The 17,258-nt window shown below is 39.6% G+C and overlaps 2 protein-coding genes across 11 annotated transcripts in view; one reads left to right on the top strand and one right to left on the bottom strand.

Moving 5' to 3' along the window:
* Positions 1-22: 22 nt before the first annotated feature.
* rs1a (retinoschisin 1a) lies at positions 23-6,692 on the top strand. Of its 2 annotated transcripts, none has more exons than XM_044102191.1 (7): positions 23-196; positions 318-396; positions 696-721; positions 836-959; positions 2,614-2,755; positions 3,625-3,820; positions 4,405-6,692. In XM_044102191.1, exons 1-7 carry the CDS (start codon positions 191-193, stop codon positions 4,555-4,557), a joined length of 726 nt encoding a protein of 241 aa, XP_043958126.1. In that variant the 5' UTR covers positions 23-190; the 3' UTR covers positions 4,558-6,692. The 2 variants fall into 2 exon arrangements, with proteins under 2 accessions (XP_043958126.1, XP_043958135.1); XM_044102200.1 differs by having other exon boundaries at positions 279-396.
* Positions 6,693-7,300: 608 nt separating this feature from the next.
* cdkl5 (cyclin-dependent kinase-like 5) overlaps positions 7,301-17,258 on the bottom strand; it is a 34,742-nt gene continuing 24,784 nt past the window's right edge. For 2 of the 9 annotated variants that reach the window (XM_044102085.1, XM_044102094.1), the window contains exons 15-21: positions 16,835-16,936; positions 16,432-16,537; positions 15,102-15,237; positions 14,386-14,491; positions 13,479-13,640; positions 11,368-11,634; positions 7,301-10,220 (exon numbers count right to left, since the gene is read on the bottom strand). In XM_044102085.1, the coding sequence (XP_043958020.1) occupies positions 9,813-10,220; positions 11,368-11,634; positions 13,479-13,640; positions 14,386-14,491; positions 15,102-15,237; positions 16,432-16,537; positions 16,835-16,936 (1,287 nt within the window). In that variant the 3' untranslated portion in view covers positions 7,301-9,812. The remainder of the gene's footprint in view (positions 10,221-11,367; positions 11,635-13,478; positions 13,641-14,385; positions 14,492-15,101; positions 15,238-16,431; positions 16,538-16,834; positions 16,937-17,258) is intronic. The other 7 variants (XM_044102135.1, XM_044102143.1, XM_044102102.1 and 4 more) reach the window with 6 other exon arrangements.

Genomic DNA, 17,258 nt, shown 5'->3' with positions numbered 1-17,258 from the left:
GCTTTATTGGTGTCTAGATGTTGGGAAGACAACTTGCTGAAGGTCATCATAAGCCCTTCTTACATACATACAAGCCTCCACTCACATCCACACACTTTTGTGCGTGCGTGTGTGTGTGTGTCTAGGATTTCTGAGCTGACCCTTGTGCCGTCCCAATGAATCCAGCGATTTTGAACCCGCTGATGCTGTCATGATGGTGTGTTACCGGCTGTAGGAGGAGCTTTGTCAGATAAGGATGGTATTAGGCCATTAACGTCCTGTGGATTACTGTAATCCAGTCTCTCTTGTCCCTGCTGCTCACTCATTTGTGAGTCCAGTCTGGTGTGGAAGCGGGTTGGAAGATGGCGCTCATCATGCAGCATTCCCTGCTCGCTCTACTTCTTCTAGGAACTGACGGTACGATTTCAACTCAATCTGTCCCCACCTGCTCAGAAACCTAATCTGAAGTTTTAGAAAGCTGATATCAGAATGACTCTTTTTGTTGAAGAATCCAGCAGGATTTATGTCTAAGTTTGAAAGTTTCATTCTTTTATTGGTTTACCCGCTTTGTTTACATTTATTTAATGTGGCTAAATTAACAGATTTTATCAACAGAGTGGATGTTTGTCGTGTCCTTAGCATCTTCTTGTTCTTTTTCTCTTCTCTCCTGTGTTGGCTGTTTTTTCACCCCTTTTTCTGACCATCTGGTTGGACAGCGCTCATCAGGATTCATGCTCAAGAGGTATGAAAACCCTTAGTACAATAAAAAATATTGCAACCATTTTAAATCATGCAAACAAAAACATGTTGAGTTTTTCGAATGCCGCTGCATTTTTCTTTTCTATTTTGGAATCAGACTGCCGCTTCTGAGGCATGGACCACCAAGTCTTGCAAATGCGACTGCGATGGAGCTGAATCTCCAACAGAGTTTTCCATCCTGGGGTCTGGCTCTATGGTGAAAGGAGTGGATTGCATGCCAGGTAAATGCCTCAGCACACATGCTTACACCTCTCTATCGCTCCCAGCAAACATGTTCTGTTTAAAGTGAATCTGCAAATGTTTTTGTGAAATCTCATATTGGACTTTTTCTTAGAACCTAAAGAAGTACAAATATTAATTTCATACCAAGTTGGCGCTAACTGTAGCCACGCGGTGACTCAAGCTCCTCCAAACTAAGAGTGATGGAAAATTATTCTCTCCCTGCCTGGATTGTTATAAACTATTTAACATTAGGAAGTCTATTATTTGATTAAATCATTATGTGAAGTCATTAAAAGTAAATCCTCAGATTTCCAAAGGCGAACCATTACATTTGTTTACACGCAGAGAGACATTGCGTTGGGCATGAAAGCGTCAGAGTCCAGATTTAACACCACAGGGTGGACATGCTCCACTGGGTATCCTCTGAGAAGGTGACGTTAGACGTTGCGTGACGACAGAGCCGTGAAAAGAACAGAAGGGTAAAAACATGAAAATGTCCAATGAGATTTATGGTCTAAGGTTTTACCCAGCATGAAATCCATAAGAAATAGTTTGCTTTAGCTCTTCTGTAAATTACCAGAGGCAGACGCTCCAACCAGGTGGAGGCAGCAACGGTGAGACTGATCAGATTTAAACCATGGCAGACTTGCAGAAGAGATCAGCGCTGATTACAAGTGATACAAGTGAATAAGCGAGTGTCATCTGAGCCACAAATTGCATGGCAACCGGTGACAGCGAAGACACACAAGTTCAGCAGATAATCATCCTGCCAGAACATGATGCAGCTCCTATTAGACTGCGCCAATCACAGAATAACAGAAACTAGCTATTAGTACAACACAGACCCTGCGATGTTGAATGACGGGCCTGAATGAGTACTTTGTGCTGAGGTCGACATTTTGCCTCCCCCTCCTCTGTGTCTCACCTCTATGAATTTCTATTATTTCAACCGTCCGAACATTCATAATTTACAAAGGGAGGACTACAGAGGCATTTGAGTCATTGTTATGCAAACACTTATCTCCTGACTCAAACAGAAGCTCTGCTGTGAACGTTGTAATGCTGGGATTACAGCGAATGCATCCCTTCCCCTGACAGTCTTGAAGCAGCGGTAACCAGAAGAGCCAGCTATGTTATTGCATATATCAACAAATCCACTCTCACTCACCTCCATCTTCTCCCTCGTTCACATGTTTGCAGTGAAATTTCTATACCCAGTTTAGAGAAAGGGAGAGCTTGCAGCACTGGGGCAACATGGAGCTACAGTCAAGAAGAGTGGACGGCCATCTGCTTTCCTGCCGTCCTAATGGACATCACTGATCTCTCACTGTGAAGAATTAAGCTGTTGGCTTTTAGGAAGAAATGTGGGTCACGTTGCGGCTGCACGCAGCAGGGGGTCTTTGGTGTTGGAGGGGGTGTGAGGATGTCAGCAGGGCCGGAGGGCAAAGCGGAAAGGATGAAGGCTAAAAATCCAAAGAGGCTTTTGTGGCGACCATTTGGTGGTCAAAACGTCAGTGGCTTACTGCTTCTGTTCATGTCCTCCTCCCAATGGGCCCCATCTGTTCAGTCCACCGAGGTTCTTTCCAAACAAATGGTGACAATAAAAAAGAAATAAAATGTTTTAAAAATTGGTCAACTTTGCTTTGCTTGCAGAGTGTCCGTATCACAGGCCTCTTGGATTCGAGGCAGGATCTGTGAGTCCAGACCAAGTCACCTGCTCTAACCAGGAGCAGTACACCGGGTGGTTCTCCTCATGGCTCCCGAGCAAAGCCAGGCTCAACGGCCAAGGCTTCGGGTAAGTCAAAGTAAAATTTGAATTTATTTAAAACAACAGAAACGATATATTTACATTACTACAGCCAGGCAGTGACATAAAGAAGTATCTGACAGGTTCTGAATGAGTGGTCTCGTAAGTCCACAGTTTTAGCAGTAATCAGGTCTGAACAACAAAATGTGGTCTGCTAGTTCATAATTTAATAAGGAGGCAGTTACAGTTTCACAAAGAGCCAGATGCATTATTTTTTATTCTTGATGAAAGAACACATAATTTGAAAACTATGTTTTCAAAAAATGTACCCAGGTAATTTTTTTTGTATTTACCTGGGTTATCTTTTGTCATGTATTAAAATTTGATAGTCTGAAGCACATGTTGGAAAAACATAAAAAGGACCTACAATGAAACAAAAACCTTTTCACAGCACAGTGTGATCATAACATTTAAATATCTGCATGTTTTTACAGTCTGTTTCCATTTTACCACATGTTGCTGAGTTTTGTGCCAATATAATGAAAAAAAAAGCTATGTTCTTACAATCTGTGTGGAACAGTAAGGATAAACACAATATGGCTCACACAACTGGTCAAGGTCGTGCAATATGTCCTTTTGTTCAAAACATAGAAATATGAACACTACAATGCCAAAATACACACACTGAGAGCCTCATTGTTTATTTGATCAGTTTGATTTCTGCTAAATTAAGTCCTCATTCTTTAATATAACGCTGTATTGATATTAATGAAGACATCTGAACAGCTTCTCATTTTCCTCCTTAACTAAAAAGATTAATATGATTCGACAAAGTTTAGTTCTCTTATAATAAAGCGGCCTGGAGTACCGGTAATCATGTATGAGTTTTATTTTCACATTCCCGTTTCTTCTCCAAGGTGTGCTTGGCTATCCAAATTCCAGGACAACAGTCAGTGGCTCCAGATCGACCTGAAGGAAGTGATGGTGGTTTCGGGGATCCTCTCTCAGGGCCGCTGTGACGCCGACGAGTGGGTCACCAAGTACAGCGTCCAGTACCGCACAGACGAGAAGCTCAACTGGATTTATTACAAAGACCAAACTGGAAACAACAGGGTCAGTAGAGCAACAACACCCTGGACAAAAATAATCTAGAATGTATTGTTTAAAACTGTGTCGTTGGGTGACATTGATGCTGTGACTATGCTGTTGAAACATAATTTTGTTTAGCAATTTTAAATGTTTCTAAAAATAACGTCACAAATTAGCAGTCGACAAACATACAAAATGTATAAAAAAAAAGAAAAAAAGAATCTAAAACACACTTTTATAAGTTGGTGTCCAGTTTGTCACAGTTTTCTCCACTGAACAGTCATCATGATGGTTGATGTGTCGGGTTGACTCTGATAATTGTGACAGGCTTCAGTCGTATATCCAGCCTGTTCTTAAAAAGCTGCAGTCAGGTAAAACGTGGGTCTTTCTGACTCCACCACTCCGAGGATTTACTCTTGTCTACAAACTCACTGCGATATGACATCTTTGCACTTCGGGTAAGGGAGATATTACTGATAATCCCTTAAAAGGACCTCACTTGAAAATGTCTGCGTTATCGGTTCATCCAGTCAATCCTTCACTGGCTCTTCCTTTCTTCTCTAATCACACCTTAACATCACCTTCCTGATTTTAATTTTTTTCCTCAGGTGTTTTATGGAAACTCTGACCGCTCTTCATCCGTCCAGAACCTCCTCAGGCCGCCCATTGTGGCTCGCTACATCCGCGTTCTCCCCCTCGGATGGCACACTCGCATTGCTCTGCGCCTGGAGTTGCTGCTCTGCATGAAGAAGTGCATGTGAATCTCTCCTCCGTGTGTCCCTCAAAGCGTTGTCCCAGACCCTGCGTGGTGTTTGATTATGTATTCGCAGATCTCCTGAAAAACAAATTGACCCTGAAATATTCACGACCTCAAACCGTTTTTACAACCGGCGTACTTCCATGAAAGTAGGCTTGTTTGATATGTACAACGTGCTTTCATTACGTCCGCTCTGCTTTGTCTGTGCTACACCACAGTCTCTCTCACCGTTCTCAATGGGTGGCTCAGTTTGCAATGAAATGGCATAAATTCAAAGCAGTAATTAGTGGCTGAGGAGAAGAGGCAGCGTTGCTATGAGGGGTTAGTTGCCACAGGTTTGTGGTGCTGTGTGAAGGAACCAGACAGTCCATGAAATACACACCGAGTCTATTCATAAGTTAAATATGTTACATTATGAAAAATATCTCACATAGATACAAAAACCAGAACTGTTTCTGTTCTTGAACCCAGAGTAGCGAGATACTTTGATTTTATTCTCTTTCCATAAAAAAGGAAAATTAATTAATGTCTTTAGCAGAGGGTGAAAGGTTTCCTCGTGCACTTTGTCTTAAATTAAAGATAGTAAATATGTTCTGAAAATTAATGTGAGCTATTTTAAGTATTTATTTTCTGATAGAGTGATGTCACAAGCGCTTACTGTACAGTTTGATTCTCTCTGGTTGGCAAACTGGGCTCATCGGTGCTTAGAACGATGAGGTGCAACCCATAAAGAATGACATGTGAATGTAAACAACCAATGTGAAAACAATAAGGATGATCCAGAGGCCAAGTTCTCATTTTGTATAGTTCCAAAGAACAAATGTAAAAGCTCCTGTGGTAGAAAGCTGTTTAGTGTGAAGAGATTGTTGGTTTACAAAAACGGATCAAATCTACATTTTACTACGAACATATTTTCATTTGCTTCGTCTCAAACTTTTCGGAACCTGTGATTTATACAATAATTTCAATGATTGCCGAATGTGATCAATATTTAACTTCTTATCCCGAGTGACTTTATGCTCCAAGGAATGCAAACAGAAACATTCTTTAGGTTTATATTTCAGGATGCCTAATTAGGGCTGCTTTTCATTTAAATACCTTTTCCTTTTCTTCTTGTTTACTTATTTTTTGTTTGTTCTTTTTCCACGTAGCTTCACTGTTTCCGTACTATGTTTGTGATGAAATGTCTCGTTTTTTTCCCCACAATGCTTTGGGATGCACTCCTGAGTCGAAGATATGTCCTTTATTGTACCTTGTTTGTACAGTAAATTGTTTTCCTAGATGAAACCCACACAGGTGTCATGTCTGTTTTTTTTGTTTTACTTTTAAGTTGTGTCTGTGGAACAAAAGATACGACTCGTGCAAAAAATGTTCAGTCGGTATTTATTATGAGACCCTATCATATTTTAATTAGAATGGTCAGCATAGATACACTCTGCTATTTGTATTTACACCCTGTCAGAGGTGGAAAATAGCTAATGGAAAAACAGAAAGTAAAACAGAAGATGTTTTAGGAAACGCATTCATATTTGGGAACAGAACGTCATCTTCCCGTGTTTGAGTGACTGGAGCCTTTTGTACCAAGAACTGCTGAGTCAGTGAGCTAACTGTAAGGCTTCGGGTCACAGGCAAGGCAAGCTTTGTCACCCCTCTGTCCACAAAGGACATATACCAACCAACATCAGCAGCAGTCATTTACAATCATTAGCACTAAGAGTTCGCACAATTGCACAGCTTTATGGGACAGTTTCACTGTGTTTGGTATGAGTCGAGCTCAGGATGAGATTTAGTAGCACTGGGAAAATATTGCAGAATGATGAAACTATCTTCACTTCCCTGCTTCACAATATGCTGCAGGAAGTTGTCTATGCTTCAATTAAATTTTTAAATGTGACCAACCCACATTACTTTGAGATTATTTCTTTGATGTTATTGCTTTCAATCAGCCATGTTGTCAATTGGTTCTCCATTAAATTGCAGCTGAATTGTGGTAGATGGGATCTTTATGTTCATCTTTGAATAAATTGTGCAATGATTCTAATATTTTAAAGGAGGAAGGAACGGGGAAAACTGTTGGAGATTAGAGGAAACATTGCATTATAACTTCACATAGGCCTCAAAGTGTTATCTTTTTTTTTTTAAACCATCCACATGTCACAAGATAAGCTGATCTTTTTATAAATTATTTTAAATAATCAAGTTTTGAGTAAATTCATCCCTGATCGTGACTGCTGATGTTAAAAGTAATGCAAACAGGGAAATAAAATTTCACGTTTAAAATTGTTTACAAAAGAGGCATTTACAAAAAAGATGATGGCACGAGCTTTAAAATGCACACAGAAGATGTAAACATAGATTACAGAATAAGTCTGGGATAATTTTTTGCAACCAGTTTCGACAGTAAACTCCAGTCCTAAAACTAAGCATAGTTACAGTGATTGTATCGTTTGCTTCATTTGGCATTTAAAAAATTAGAACAGAGCAACATTTGGTTCGACTTTGTTATAGTAAAATATTTTAAGCTTTCTTTTTGAAGTTCGTCATCTGTGAAGATGCAACTACTTTCTGTCATGATTTAGACCCCTAACCCATCACTAAAATGAAGAATTTCGAAATTGATTAACTTGTACAAATTGACAAGTTAATTTGTATATATATAGATATATATATATATATATATATATATATATATATATATATATATATATATATATATATATATATATATATATATATATATATATATATACAGTATTTCTGCTAACAAATTCATTTATAAACTGAACAACGTGAAGCCTGTGTTCAGACAATGCCCAGAGTTACAAAGTTTCTGCTTTCAAGAATGACAGTATAAAAGTATACCCAGACTTATCCTGTAAGATCTTAATGGCTGTAAGTGAGGTATGCCTTTTTGAAACAATCTTCAGAGTTGTATGTCATATGTCTCAGTTCCAGAGGTTAACATGAGCAAAGACGCCTGTTGCCTCATAGGAAGGTTGTAGGCAAACCCAAGATGGCAGCATGAAGCTGGAGAGCTGTTGGTTGTTTGATAAAAGACAGAAAATTGGGGGTAAATTCAAAAAACAGTGTCACCAGAAGTAGGACATGAGTAGATGATGTAAAAAAATTCTGACCATATATAATCGTAAAAAATAGTATTCCACCTTCAATGTGATATATACAATTTAATAAGTTAAAGAGAGAAAAAGAAAAAAATAAGACAAATCTGTCATAACTGGCAAACTCAACATTTTTAGAAACACTTTCTTATTCAGTTTCAGCATTCTCAGCTTTACTCTCTTTAGTCTATTTCTCAGCAAACACTTGTCATGTTCAACACAAGAAGAATGCAGCTGCATATCACTAAAATGACACTACACTCACAGTGAAGCATAGTGTTGGCAGCATCATGCTGTGGGCTTACTTTTTTCAATCTGGAACTCATGATTTCATTTCCAGCTTTGCTTCCAGTTCCAAATAACAGCTAGTTTAGACCTAAAATGTTCAAGTGTTTGCTAAATACTTAAAAAAAAAAAAAAACCCTAAAATTTTGAATTCAGGGTTTCCCAAAGTTTTCAGGAGGAGACCCCGGGGAAGACCCAGGACACGCTGGAGGGACTATGTCTCTCGGCTGGCCTGGGAACGCCTTGGTATTCCTCCGGAGGAGCTGGTGGAAGTGGCTGGGGAGAGGGAAGTCTGGGCCTCCCTTCTGAAGCTGCTACCCCCGCGACCCGACCCCGGATAAGCGGAAGAAGATGGATGGATGGATGGATGGATGGGTTTCCCAAAGTGCACTATAAGCCTGGCCGGCCACCAGGCTTCACTTGTGCCCCCACCAGGCTTAGCATTGTTTTTTTATTTTAGTTTTTTTAATCATTGCCCTTTTTTAAAGACTTTATAGTTCATGGTTAGTCTTCCAATAACTATCAAGTGAAATTTTCAAATTTCACTTTAAATATTATTTTAACTCAAAAACAGGACGGCTGGCTGGATGACGGCCGCCCTATAGCATCCAAAGCTCTGGGCTCAGCACGTTTTCTGGGGGAAACCCTGGAATTAATTATATTTACAGCCCTTGCCATTTAGATTTAGCAAATATGACCTTGGTAAGATGTGGTGTAGTTATATGCTCACACCAGACAAAATGCTGAAACTCAATAAAAAAGGTGTCTTAGCTAAGTCTGACTCCAACTGAACACACACTTCCATAAGCAGGTTTTTATTGTTTGCTTTTTGATTGAACTGTATTAGCATGTATATCAAATTGAAGGTGGAAATAGTTTGAAACTACTTATTATGGTAAATTTTTATGCCACAAAAACGCGGCGTTTTCTCCCTACCAAGGGTGTGTACACTTTGGATCTTTGTATTTCCAGTGTACTGAAAGCACAACGTGGAGCTGTCACCCTCTGGTTGATCTACTAACGAACAATGTCTACAAATGTCCCAAATTATCACACAACTTCACAACTAATGTCATGAAGGTGATGGTCGTATCTGTACTACATCTAATGTCAGAGATTTTTCACTTTTCAGTAGTTTTTCTTTTTCTCTTTGTTTACAATTTGATGAAATAAAAACGGGTAAAAATAAGATAACATAACATATGTTAACATCATCATATTCAACATAAAAAGACATTCACCATTATTAAATACTCCTTTTGACATTATTATCAACACATAAATATCTATTCATTTCTCTGTGTCGAAACTAAAGCTCTTGCAATTACACATTTAATTCTACATATTTTTTTAAATATTATTCCCATATAACCTACATACTGTGTCATTTATAGCTTATATCCTTGAATTTAAAACAAATAAATATTTAATAAATAATATTGATATAAATCTTTCACTCTTTTTTGTTATCAAATATCAGTGCTTGTAAAACCTTTAAGTTTATTGGCCACTTATGCGACAGCGGCTTCTCAATCGTTGCAGTAGCGCTCTGTAAGCAGAAGGTGGCGGCAGAGAGGCCACACAGGCAGTGTCTCCTTGACAGGAAAGATCTGCTTGTTCTGATGTGAGCAGAATAAGCTGATGTGGTGCCGACATCCAGAGAAGATACTGGGACCTCCTTGTCTTAAGTTAAGTCCCATCTTACTGATGTCTGGCCTGTTTGCGTCCGGTCTTTGTAGATTTCAGAGACACGAGAATCAACAGATAACTATATTTCTGTTAACTTTTACCAGGGTACCACGATGTCTGTGGCCAGGCTCCAAGGACGGAGACAGGTCAGAGAGGTTGGGGGATGTTACAGGGCTGTTTCCTTCAGATCGTTGAGATTTGGCATCCTGGTGCGGGATGCTCGGGTAAAAGTTGGCCCGTTCTGACTCGGTTTGATGCCCAGCTGTTCTGGAGTAAACTGAGCGCCTTCCACCCGCTGTAAAGCCGACACGTGCCAGCTGGATTCGATCTGTCCCGGTAAGGTGTAGCTGGCCTTGCGGTTCTTTGCCTGGCTTGAGCTGCTCATCCCCGAGTGGCCCCTGCTCTCCGTGTGCCCTCGACCCTCTGGGTAGCCGGCTTTGGAGGAGGACTGAGGCGGGTTGGGGAGGGGGGCTTGGAAGCGCAGGTCCGGAGGAGGCGGAGGAGGAGGCTGCCCTTGGTTTGAGGGGGAAGGCGAGAGGTGAAGGAGTCGACGTAGAGACTTCAGAGGTTGGCTCTGGAATAAGAGAAAGGCTTACAGTTGATAGACAACTTAACAAACGGCTTGACCTTTAATATTGTCAAGACGTATTAACATACAATATGTATCTAACATTGTATAAGTACAATATTAAAGACAAACAATTTGAGAGATGTTGTGGTTTTGCCATCACAACAAACTAATTGAAACGGTGTTCAGTGTTCTGCAAATTATTATCACCTTACAAACGTCTTCTGCTTTTGCTAGGTCATCACACAAATGTTAATATTAGACAAAGATATCTTTGACAAAAAAAGAAGGAAAAAATAAGAATTTCAGAATTGTTTGTCACACAGGGTTAGGTTAGGATTATGCCTCAATGTGTCAATTTGATTTAAGTCAAGAGTTGATCTAGGTCTCATGAAGACATTTTTCAGCCATTCAAGGGTTGGTGGTTTTCATATGTTTTTCTCTCAAATCTGTTCTTACTAACCAGAAGTAATGACATCCTTACATATGCATGCACATCCAAGACACTGGCTTCAAACTTCTGCACAACTAAAACAAAGATCTACTTGCTTCTCTTTAGCCATGACAGTGCAGCATTTATTAAGTAAAGATTTCCAATTTAAATTTATTTTTGATCATTTCCCACGTATTCCAGGTGGAATATCAAAATTACTTATCACTGGCCTTCTCCACTCAGGCAGAGACAGCCGTAGTCGAATAGTTGTTTTCAAAGCAGACTGACAGGCTGAATAGAGCTGCCATTCAGTGCGTCTCCAAATCCTTTCAAATCTTTTGTAACAAAGAGCAGTTTAAAATCATGCAGCTAACAGGCAGTCATTTTATTCCTCACAAAAAAATGAGAGTTTATTTTTCTTCCACGTTACTCAGTCGCTCTGTTGTGTCTTTGAAGAGTTTGTTATAAAATGTGCCCTTTTCCAATGAGCGTTCTTAGCTGTGATTCAGCATTAGCATGAAACAACCTCTCTAGTTTTTGGTATCTCTAAGTTTTAAGGACACACGTGGGAGAAGAAATTCAAAATAAGTGCACAATAAAAAGAATTAAACAATTTCCTAATTTCAACTCAACATATTAAACGCTTCCATTTCTGAGTAAATTTCAATTAAATGTTTATTGAAAATGGAGTTACGGACTGTTTTTGATAAAGTCACATACCTGAGAGTGGGAGTCCACTGGCTTGTCTGGCGGCCAATCGGAGACTCTCTCTCTTTCCCTCCCTCTCTCCCTCTCCCTCCCTCTTTTGTTCTCTCTCTCCCGCTCTCTGTCTCTCTCCCTGTCCCTGTCCCGGTCTCTGTCCCTGCTCTGTTCCCCGTCGCGGTCTCTGTCCCGGGATTGCTCGCGGTTTTTCCGTCGGCTGCTGTGGTGAGAGGACGACTTGGAGCTCCTCTGAAGGGAAAGGTGTTCCTGTCCATTCCCAGTAACCTGAAAATCAAAGAAGGAAGATTAGTGTTGAAAACCAATATTTTTACTCTGTCGCAGCGTTGCTGGAATATTATTGAACTCAATGAGATGCCATCCACAATCTGGTGATGTTCAACATGCACCCTTGTAGCTGACAACGTAAAAGCAAACAGGTGATGACGACGATGATGATCAGTGATAACTCCCTATTCATTGCCAGGGTTTAAGAAAGCTGACAAGCCTCATCTTCCTGGCCTTTGAAACCACTCAATGTCTTGTGAGCTAATAAAAGGACAGTTTCAGAGGGCTGGTAACCCTGGAAACACACATAAAGCCCTTTCTGGATGATAGTTTGTATGGGTTGTGGGTGATTATCTGAGGAAACAGACAAGTCACAGAGCTGCCAAACAAACACTTTCTTTCCAAATTCCAAATGAAAACTTGTCAAAACTTTTTGACCCACTTATTGCATAAACAGACCTTCTGTGCAATGTTCCAGCTTGAGAGTAAAATGATAATTATTCTAACCAAAGGCCTCATTTGTGTGTCTGAAGACACACTGAGGCATTGGAGTTCAAAAACCACTTCATCAACATTTAGATGACATTATATTTCCATTTTAAGGTTATTGTGCTTCAACTGGAACAAGCAGTTTACAGGATGGCATGTCCCTAAAATGAAATTATCAAGAAATGCACTCATGCTAATTCTGTGATAAATGTATCAAGTCTATATTAGCTGTTAGTCTTTCTTAAATTCCAACTTTAATCACTATGAAAATATGCTAAATATTTTTTTAAAACATGGATCTTCTTCAGGACAACAGCACTTTTCTGTCAGTGTCACTGCCAACAGCAATATTTACTCTGATACCCCTAAATAAGATTCAATCGTCTTCAGAAGTGAGACTCCACCTTTGTGCAATTAAAGCAAAGAATAAATTGGGAAGAAGTTGTAGAGAAGCTAAACTTGATTGTCCAACTAAGCTGACATGTTGGCTGAGAGGACAACAGCTTTAAAAACCTTACAAATCAGGTCTATATGGCAAGTGGCAGGAAAAAAGAACCTTAAAAGTACCGTATAACGTTTGTCGCAAACCGTGTCGTTGACTCAGCGACATGTTTAGGAAGATGCTCTGGTCACATTAGACTAAAGCTAAACATTTGGAGGAAAACTAGCGCACCACCCACACTGCGAAACATGTGAACCTACATCTAGTTACAGTTCACATTTTTGGTTAAAAAAGAGATTCAAAAATGAAAAACAATTCATTTCCTCCACATCTTAAATATGCTCTACCAATTGAAGTTTCTGGCTCTCACATAATAGGATTCAAAAGATGTCAATGAGTGGGAATATTTCTTTGCATGTTGCTCCAAAACTTAAAGTACGTTTTTTTAAATATATTGATTGCAATGTGTGTTTTTCAAATCCACATTGCATTATATCATAACATCCTGAATTGCATGTTGTCTGACAAAAAGTTACAAGAGTACATTGAAGCTACCCGGATGCGACAAATTTACAAAGAATGACCATAGATGTGTCTTGCTGAAAATGTCAAAGACCATCATGATACTGTGATTTTCAAAGCGCCAGCCTCACAAGCAAAATGCACTGCAGCATGAATTAGTGCGACAGCATTTTAACATTCATATTAGCAGGACAAATGGATGCACACACACACACACACACACACAAAAGAAACGCTTACGGGTTTAAGCTTGCAAAGAAATAATTTGAAATCCCCTCAAACTAGAACACAATGTGGAATTTGAAACTTTTGAGGAAGATTTCAAAGTTTGTCATTGTGGCGTGAGAGCCGTGCCAGTTAACATGCAGCTGTAGAGTTGAAGTTAGATTACTGGTGAGGCAGGGTAGGGTGCCGCAGGCTGATGCTGTACCATAGGCGAGGCAACTACAGGTAGGATTTTTCCAGCTGAGTTGTGCTTTAAGCTATTCTTAGAGCTAAAAAGGGGGAAAAGGCTTTTCTTGATGCTCGGATTCCTTCTGTCCTCCACGTCCGTCTGTGGAGGAAAAGATGCACAGCCACAAACTTTCAACACAATCTTCTGGCAGCAAATAGAGGAGAAATGGTAAAAGGAAGAGCAGCTGATCCACAATCATCCTTGATTAGACACTAAAGGACACAAGTAATATCGACACAAAAGTTTCATTTAGAGAGATAAAAACAATAGAAATAAAAACATTTTATTGTTTGGATGTTTGTTTTAACCCCTACTTTTTGCCGGCAAAGAACGTTTCGATTTTCCGTCCATTTCTAAGAAATTGTTGGCGAAAATGTTGAAAAATCTAAAAAAACAAACGCATGGACATGACAGAAATAGTATACATCGCATGAAAAGACGTTAATAGAAAATAGAACAAACTAAATCTGTCCCACGGCTGAACAGCACAACGTGTTTTACTGAGCCAGAGCTTTACAAGAACTGTTGTCTGATTATCTGAGTGCTTGTAGTGATTGCTTTTCATTAAGTTCCCTGGTTTTCAACCTATGCAGTCTATTATTATTATTATGATTAAAAATGATTGCACACAATATACCATTTTCATATCAAATCAGAATTACCCTTTGGGACTCTCAGTGATTAATGTCACTAATCATTCTTACAGGAATTGAACACATTGATGATGGCTGAGATCAGTTTTTGAGAGCTTAAATATACTAAAAAAACAACACAGAATCCACAAAAAAAATGTGGTGGGTCTTTTTTTGGATGACGTGATGGTTGACAGAATTGCAAATCTTACTATTTGTGTCTTCTTCTTTTTCTTTTTAATGGCTTTGAAGAAGCCTTGTTTTTGCTTCTCTTTGATGGGCTCTGGGGGATTCATGACCATTGCTTCTGCAGCAGTCCTGCAGAGCACATGTGGAAAAGGGCTTCTGTAATTACACTCTTAGGAATAAATCACAACAAAGATTTATCTGCTTTGGTATAGCACAAATATATATATATATATATATATATATATATATATATATATATATATGTATATATATATATATATATAAAGAAAGGAAAAAAGAAGAATGAATTGAAAAGGATGCCTCTATAATTTTAAAAAATGTAAATACTGTATTTTGTGCCTATGAAAAAAACTTTTTTCTAGCATTGCTGTCATCATAATAAGTGCAAATAAATGTCATGTTGCAGAAAAGTATTCTGTGGTATGTTTTCATTAATTCAGCTAATAAATAGCAACAGAGCTAAGCAACAATGAAAACTCTAATACATCTTAAGTAATGCTAATGACAGACAGAAAGAAAAGAAAGCATTTCCATTTATCAGTGCTTTGCATCTGTTGCCAGCTCTTTTCCACATAACTACCAGGATGATTGCAAACAACATTTTTTGCAGCTGGTGCAGGTAAAAGAATGAAAAGTTACATTTAGCCTCTCAGGGTCTGTGTGCAGATCGGCTGTAATGTTTGCTTCAACAAGACGTTGCCAGCGTATGAATTCCTACCAATCAAAAGCCATCTGGCGTTTGGAGTGGTTCACCATGCCGCCTGGATCACCGGTCACGACGGGTACCCCAGGCCCTCTTCCCTGACCAACACCTTCGTGGAAAGAAGAGGAGTTATCCGGTCTGGGGGAAGGGACTAAAGAAAAACAAGGGGGGAAGAAATTGACTGACGGCGCGTGTTTTCACACTACAGTGAGGCATGTTTGTGTCTGAAGCGAATGGTTCATCTGTGGAGTCGAAAATACTTAGAAAGCAGTTTGAGGAACGCGTTAGTTGTTCCACTAAAATGGCAAAAACCGAAAAAAATTAATAAATATATATCCAGCATGAGTACAAATATGAATACAAACCAGCACACAACTCTCAACATGATTAACCAGGAACATAAAATGAATTGGGTGGAAAGTATCTGTGAAGTATTTTTATGAAGTGTTGTAGTCAAAACCACAATCTGAGACCAAGATCAGAGCAGACCCAAACCACGACCAAGACTTTGACGGAGGTAACAACCAAGACTGTAGGAGAGAGAGGCCAAATCCAAGACCAAGATGCCGCCAATTAGAAACAATTGACAAGATTATTGATATAACACTTAAAGAAGATCTGACCATAGAAGCCTGTTGTCAAACTAACCAATACCCTGGATCCAAACTAAACAGACCAACCTGAAAATGTCCAGCTAAACGTGATCTGACTTGCCATTAGCTGCAGGCAGAGTAAGTTGAGGGGGAGGATTTCACTCACTGAACCTTCTTTCTTTCTGCATGTTGTGCAGGTAGAAAATCAGCCATATATTTGCACTGGAAAATGTTTCTCCCTGCTGTTTTCTCATTCCTCTCATCTTCTCATGCTCAGCACATAGAGCCGCAGGTTGCGGCATTGTAAAGTTCAAATAATAAAACAAAAACAACTTTGTTGGTTGCATTTGATTGCAGCTGGCGGTTTCACTCTAAATTGCTGTAAAAAAAAAAAAAGAAGAAATTTTTCAGCTGTGGTCTTGAGTCCAGCATGTTCGAAGCCAATACAAGACCAAGACTAAAGAAATGTGGCTTCAAGTATTACAACTCAACTTTTCCATTTTCATGACTTACTTTTAGATTGTCTTTTTTATTATTATTTTTCAACACTTATAGGGCTAATTAATACTGTCACTTCACTGTCACAAGAATCTGACTACTGAAGAGTAGCCTTACACCATTGCTGGAAAAGCAACATATTTTGCTAATTTGTGCTTATTTACCCTATTTGTCATTGATGTAAATCATATTTTAATGTGTTTTTTTTTTTATTTTTTATTCTGCACTACATTTTGTGTAACAACAGGATTTACCTCTGTAGAAGCTGCCTACTCTCCGAGGCATGGACTCAGTGAAGATCATCCGGTTTTCCTTGGAGGAACCTGCATCCTCACCGTGAGGGTCATGATACATACCGACCTAAGAAGCACACACACACACACACACACCACGCAGAAAAAACACACGCACGTACACACACAAACTTCTTCAGTTTCTTACATCTTGATAATCTTATTTATCATCGACTGTTATTCAGTATCATTTTCCCTGGCACACCTCACAAGACAGTCAGGACAGTCTAAGAGCTTTTCAGTGAGATTACATTTAAAACAGCGACAACGTGCAGTGAAGCTGTTGGGGGGAGGAGGGGAAAGCCTATGAGCCCTGACAGTGAGAAGAGCTATTTGGTGGTAAGGCGGAATCAGAGGGTCGGACCTCATTTTTAGAGCGCTGTGTATGAAAAGCAGCGGAGTTGTCCCTCGTAGAGTCTTTGATGGGGGCACAAGGGTGGCTCATGTCTTTAGGGGGCTGTTCACTCTGTTGAGAAGACGGACAGGTGCTGGTCAAAGCAGACTGGAAAAGCAGAGCGATGCAGAGGCAATGACAATGTGACAGTGACAGTCCCTACACACACACAGCAGCTTGCGCAGCACACCCACACACACGCACGCAGAAACTTGTTGCTTGCTCTCAAAAACCAAAAACATTCATGGGTGTTTTTTTTTAACACCCGTGTACTGTGTTTCAAATAAGCAGGAGTCACTTCATTTAAAGAAATGTAATCATGTTTGCATTATTTTTGCCACATCTGCCGATTGCGACTGGCTTCATGCAGATGTGAGTTTGAAATGCAGCTGGA

The sequence above is a fragment of the Gambusia affinis genome, linkage group LG02 (genome assembly GCF_019740435.1).
Source record: "Gambusia affinis linkage group LG02, SWU_Gaff_1.0, whole genome shotgun sequence".
In the NCBI taxonomy this organism is placed as follows: Eukaryota; Metazoa; Chordata; class Actinopteri; order Cyprinodontiformes; family Poeciliidae; genus Gambusia; species Gambusia affinis.
The sequence above is the reverse complement of the archived record's forward strand: the minus strand, read 5'-3'. Positions and strand labels throughout refer to the sequence as shown.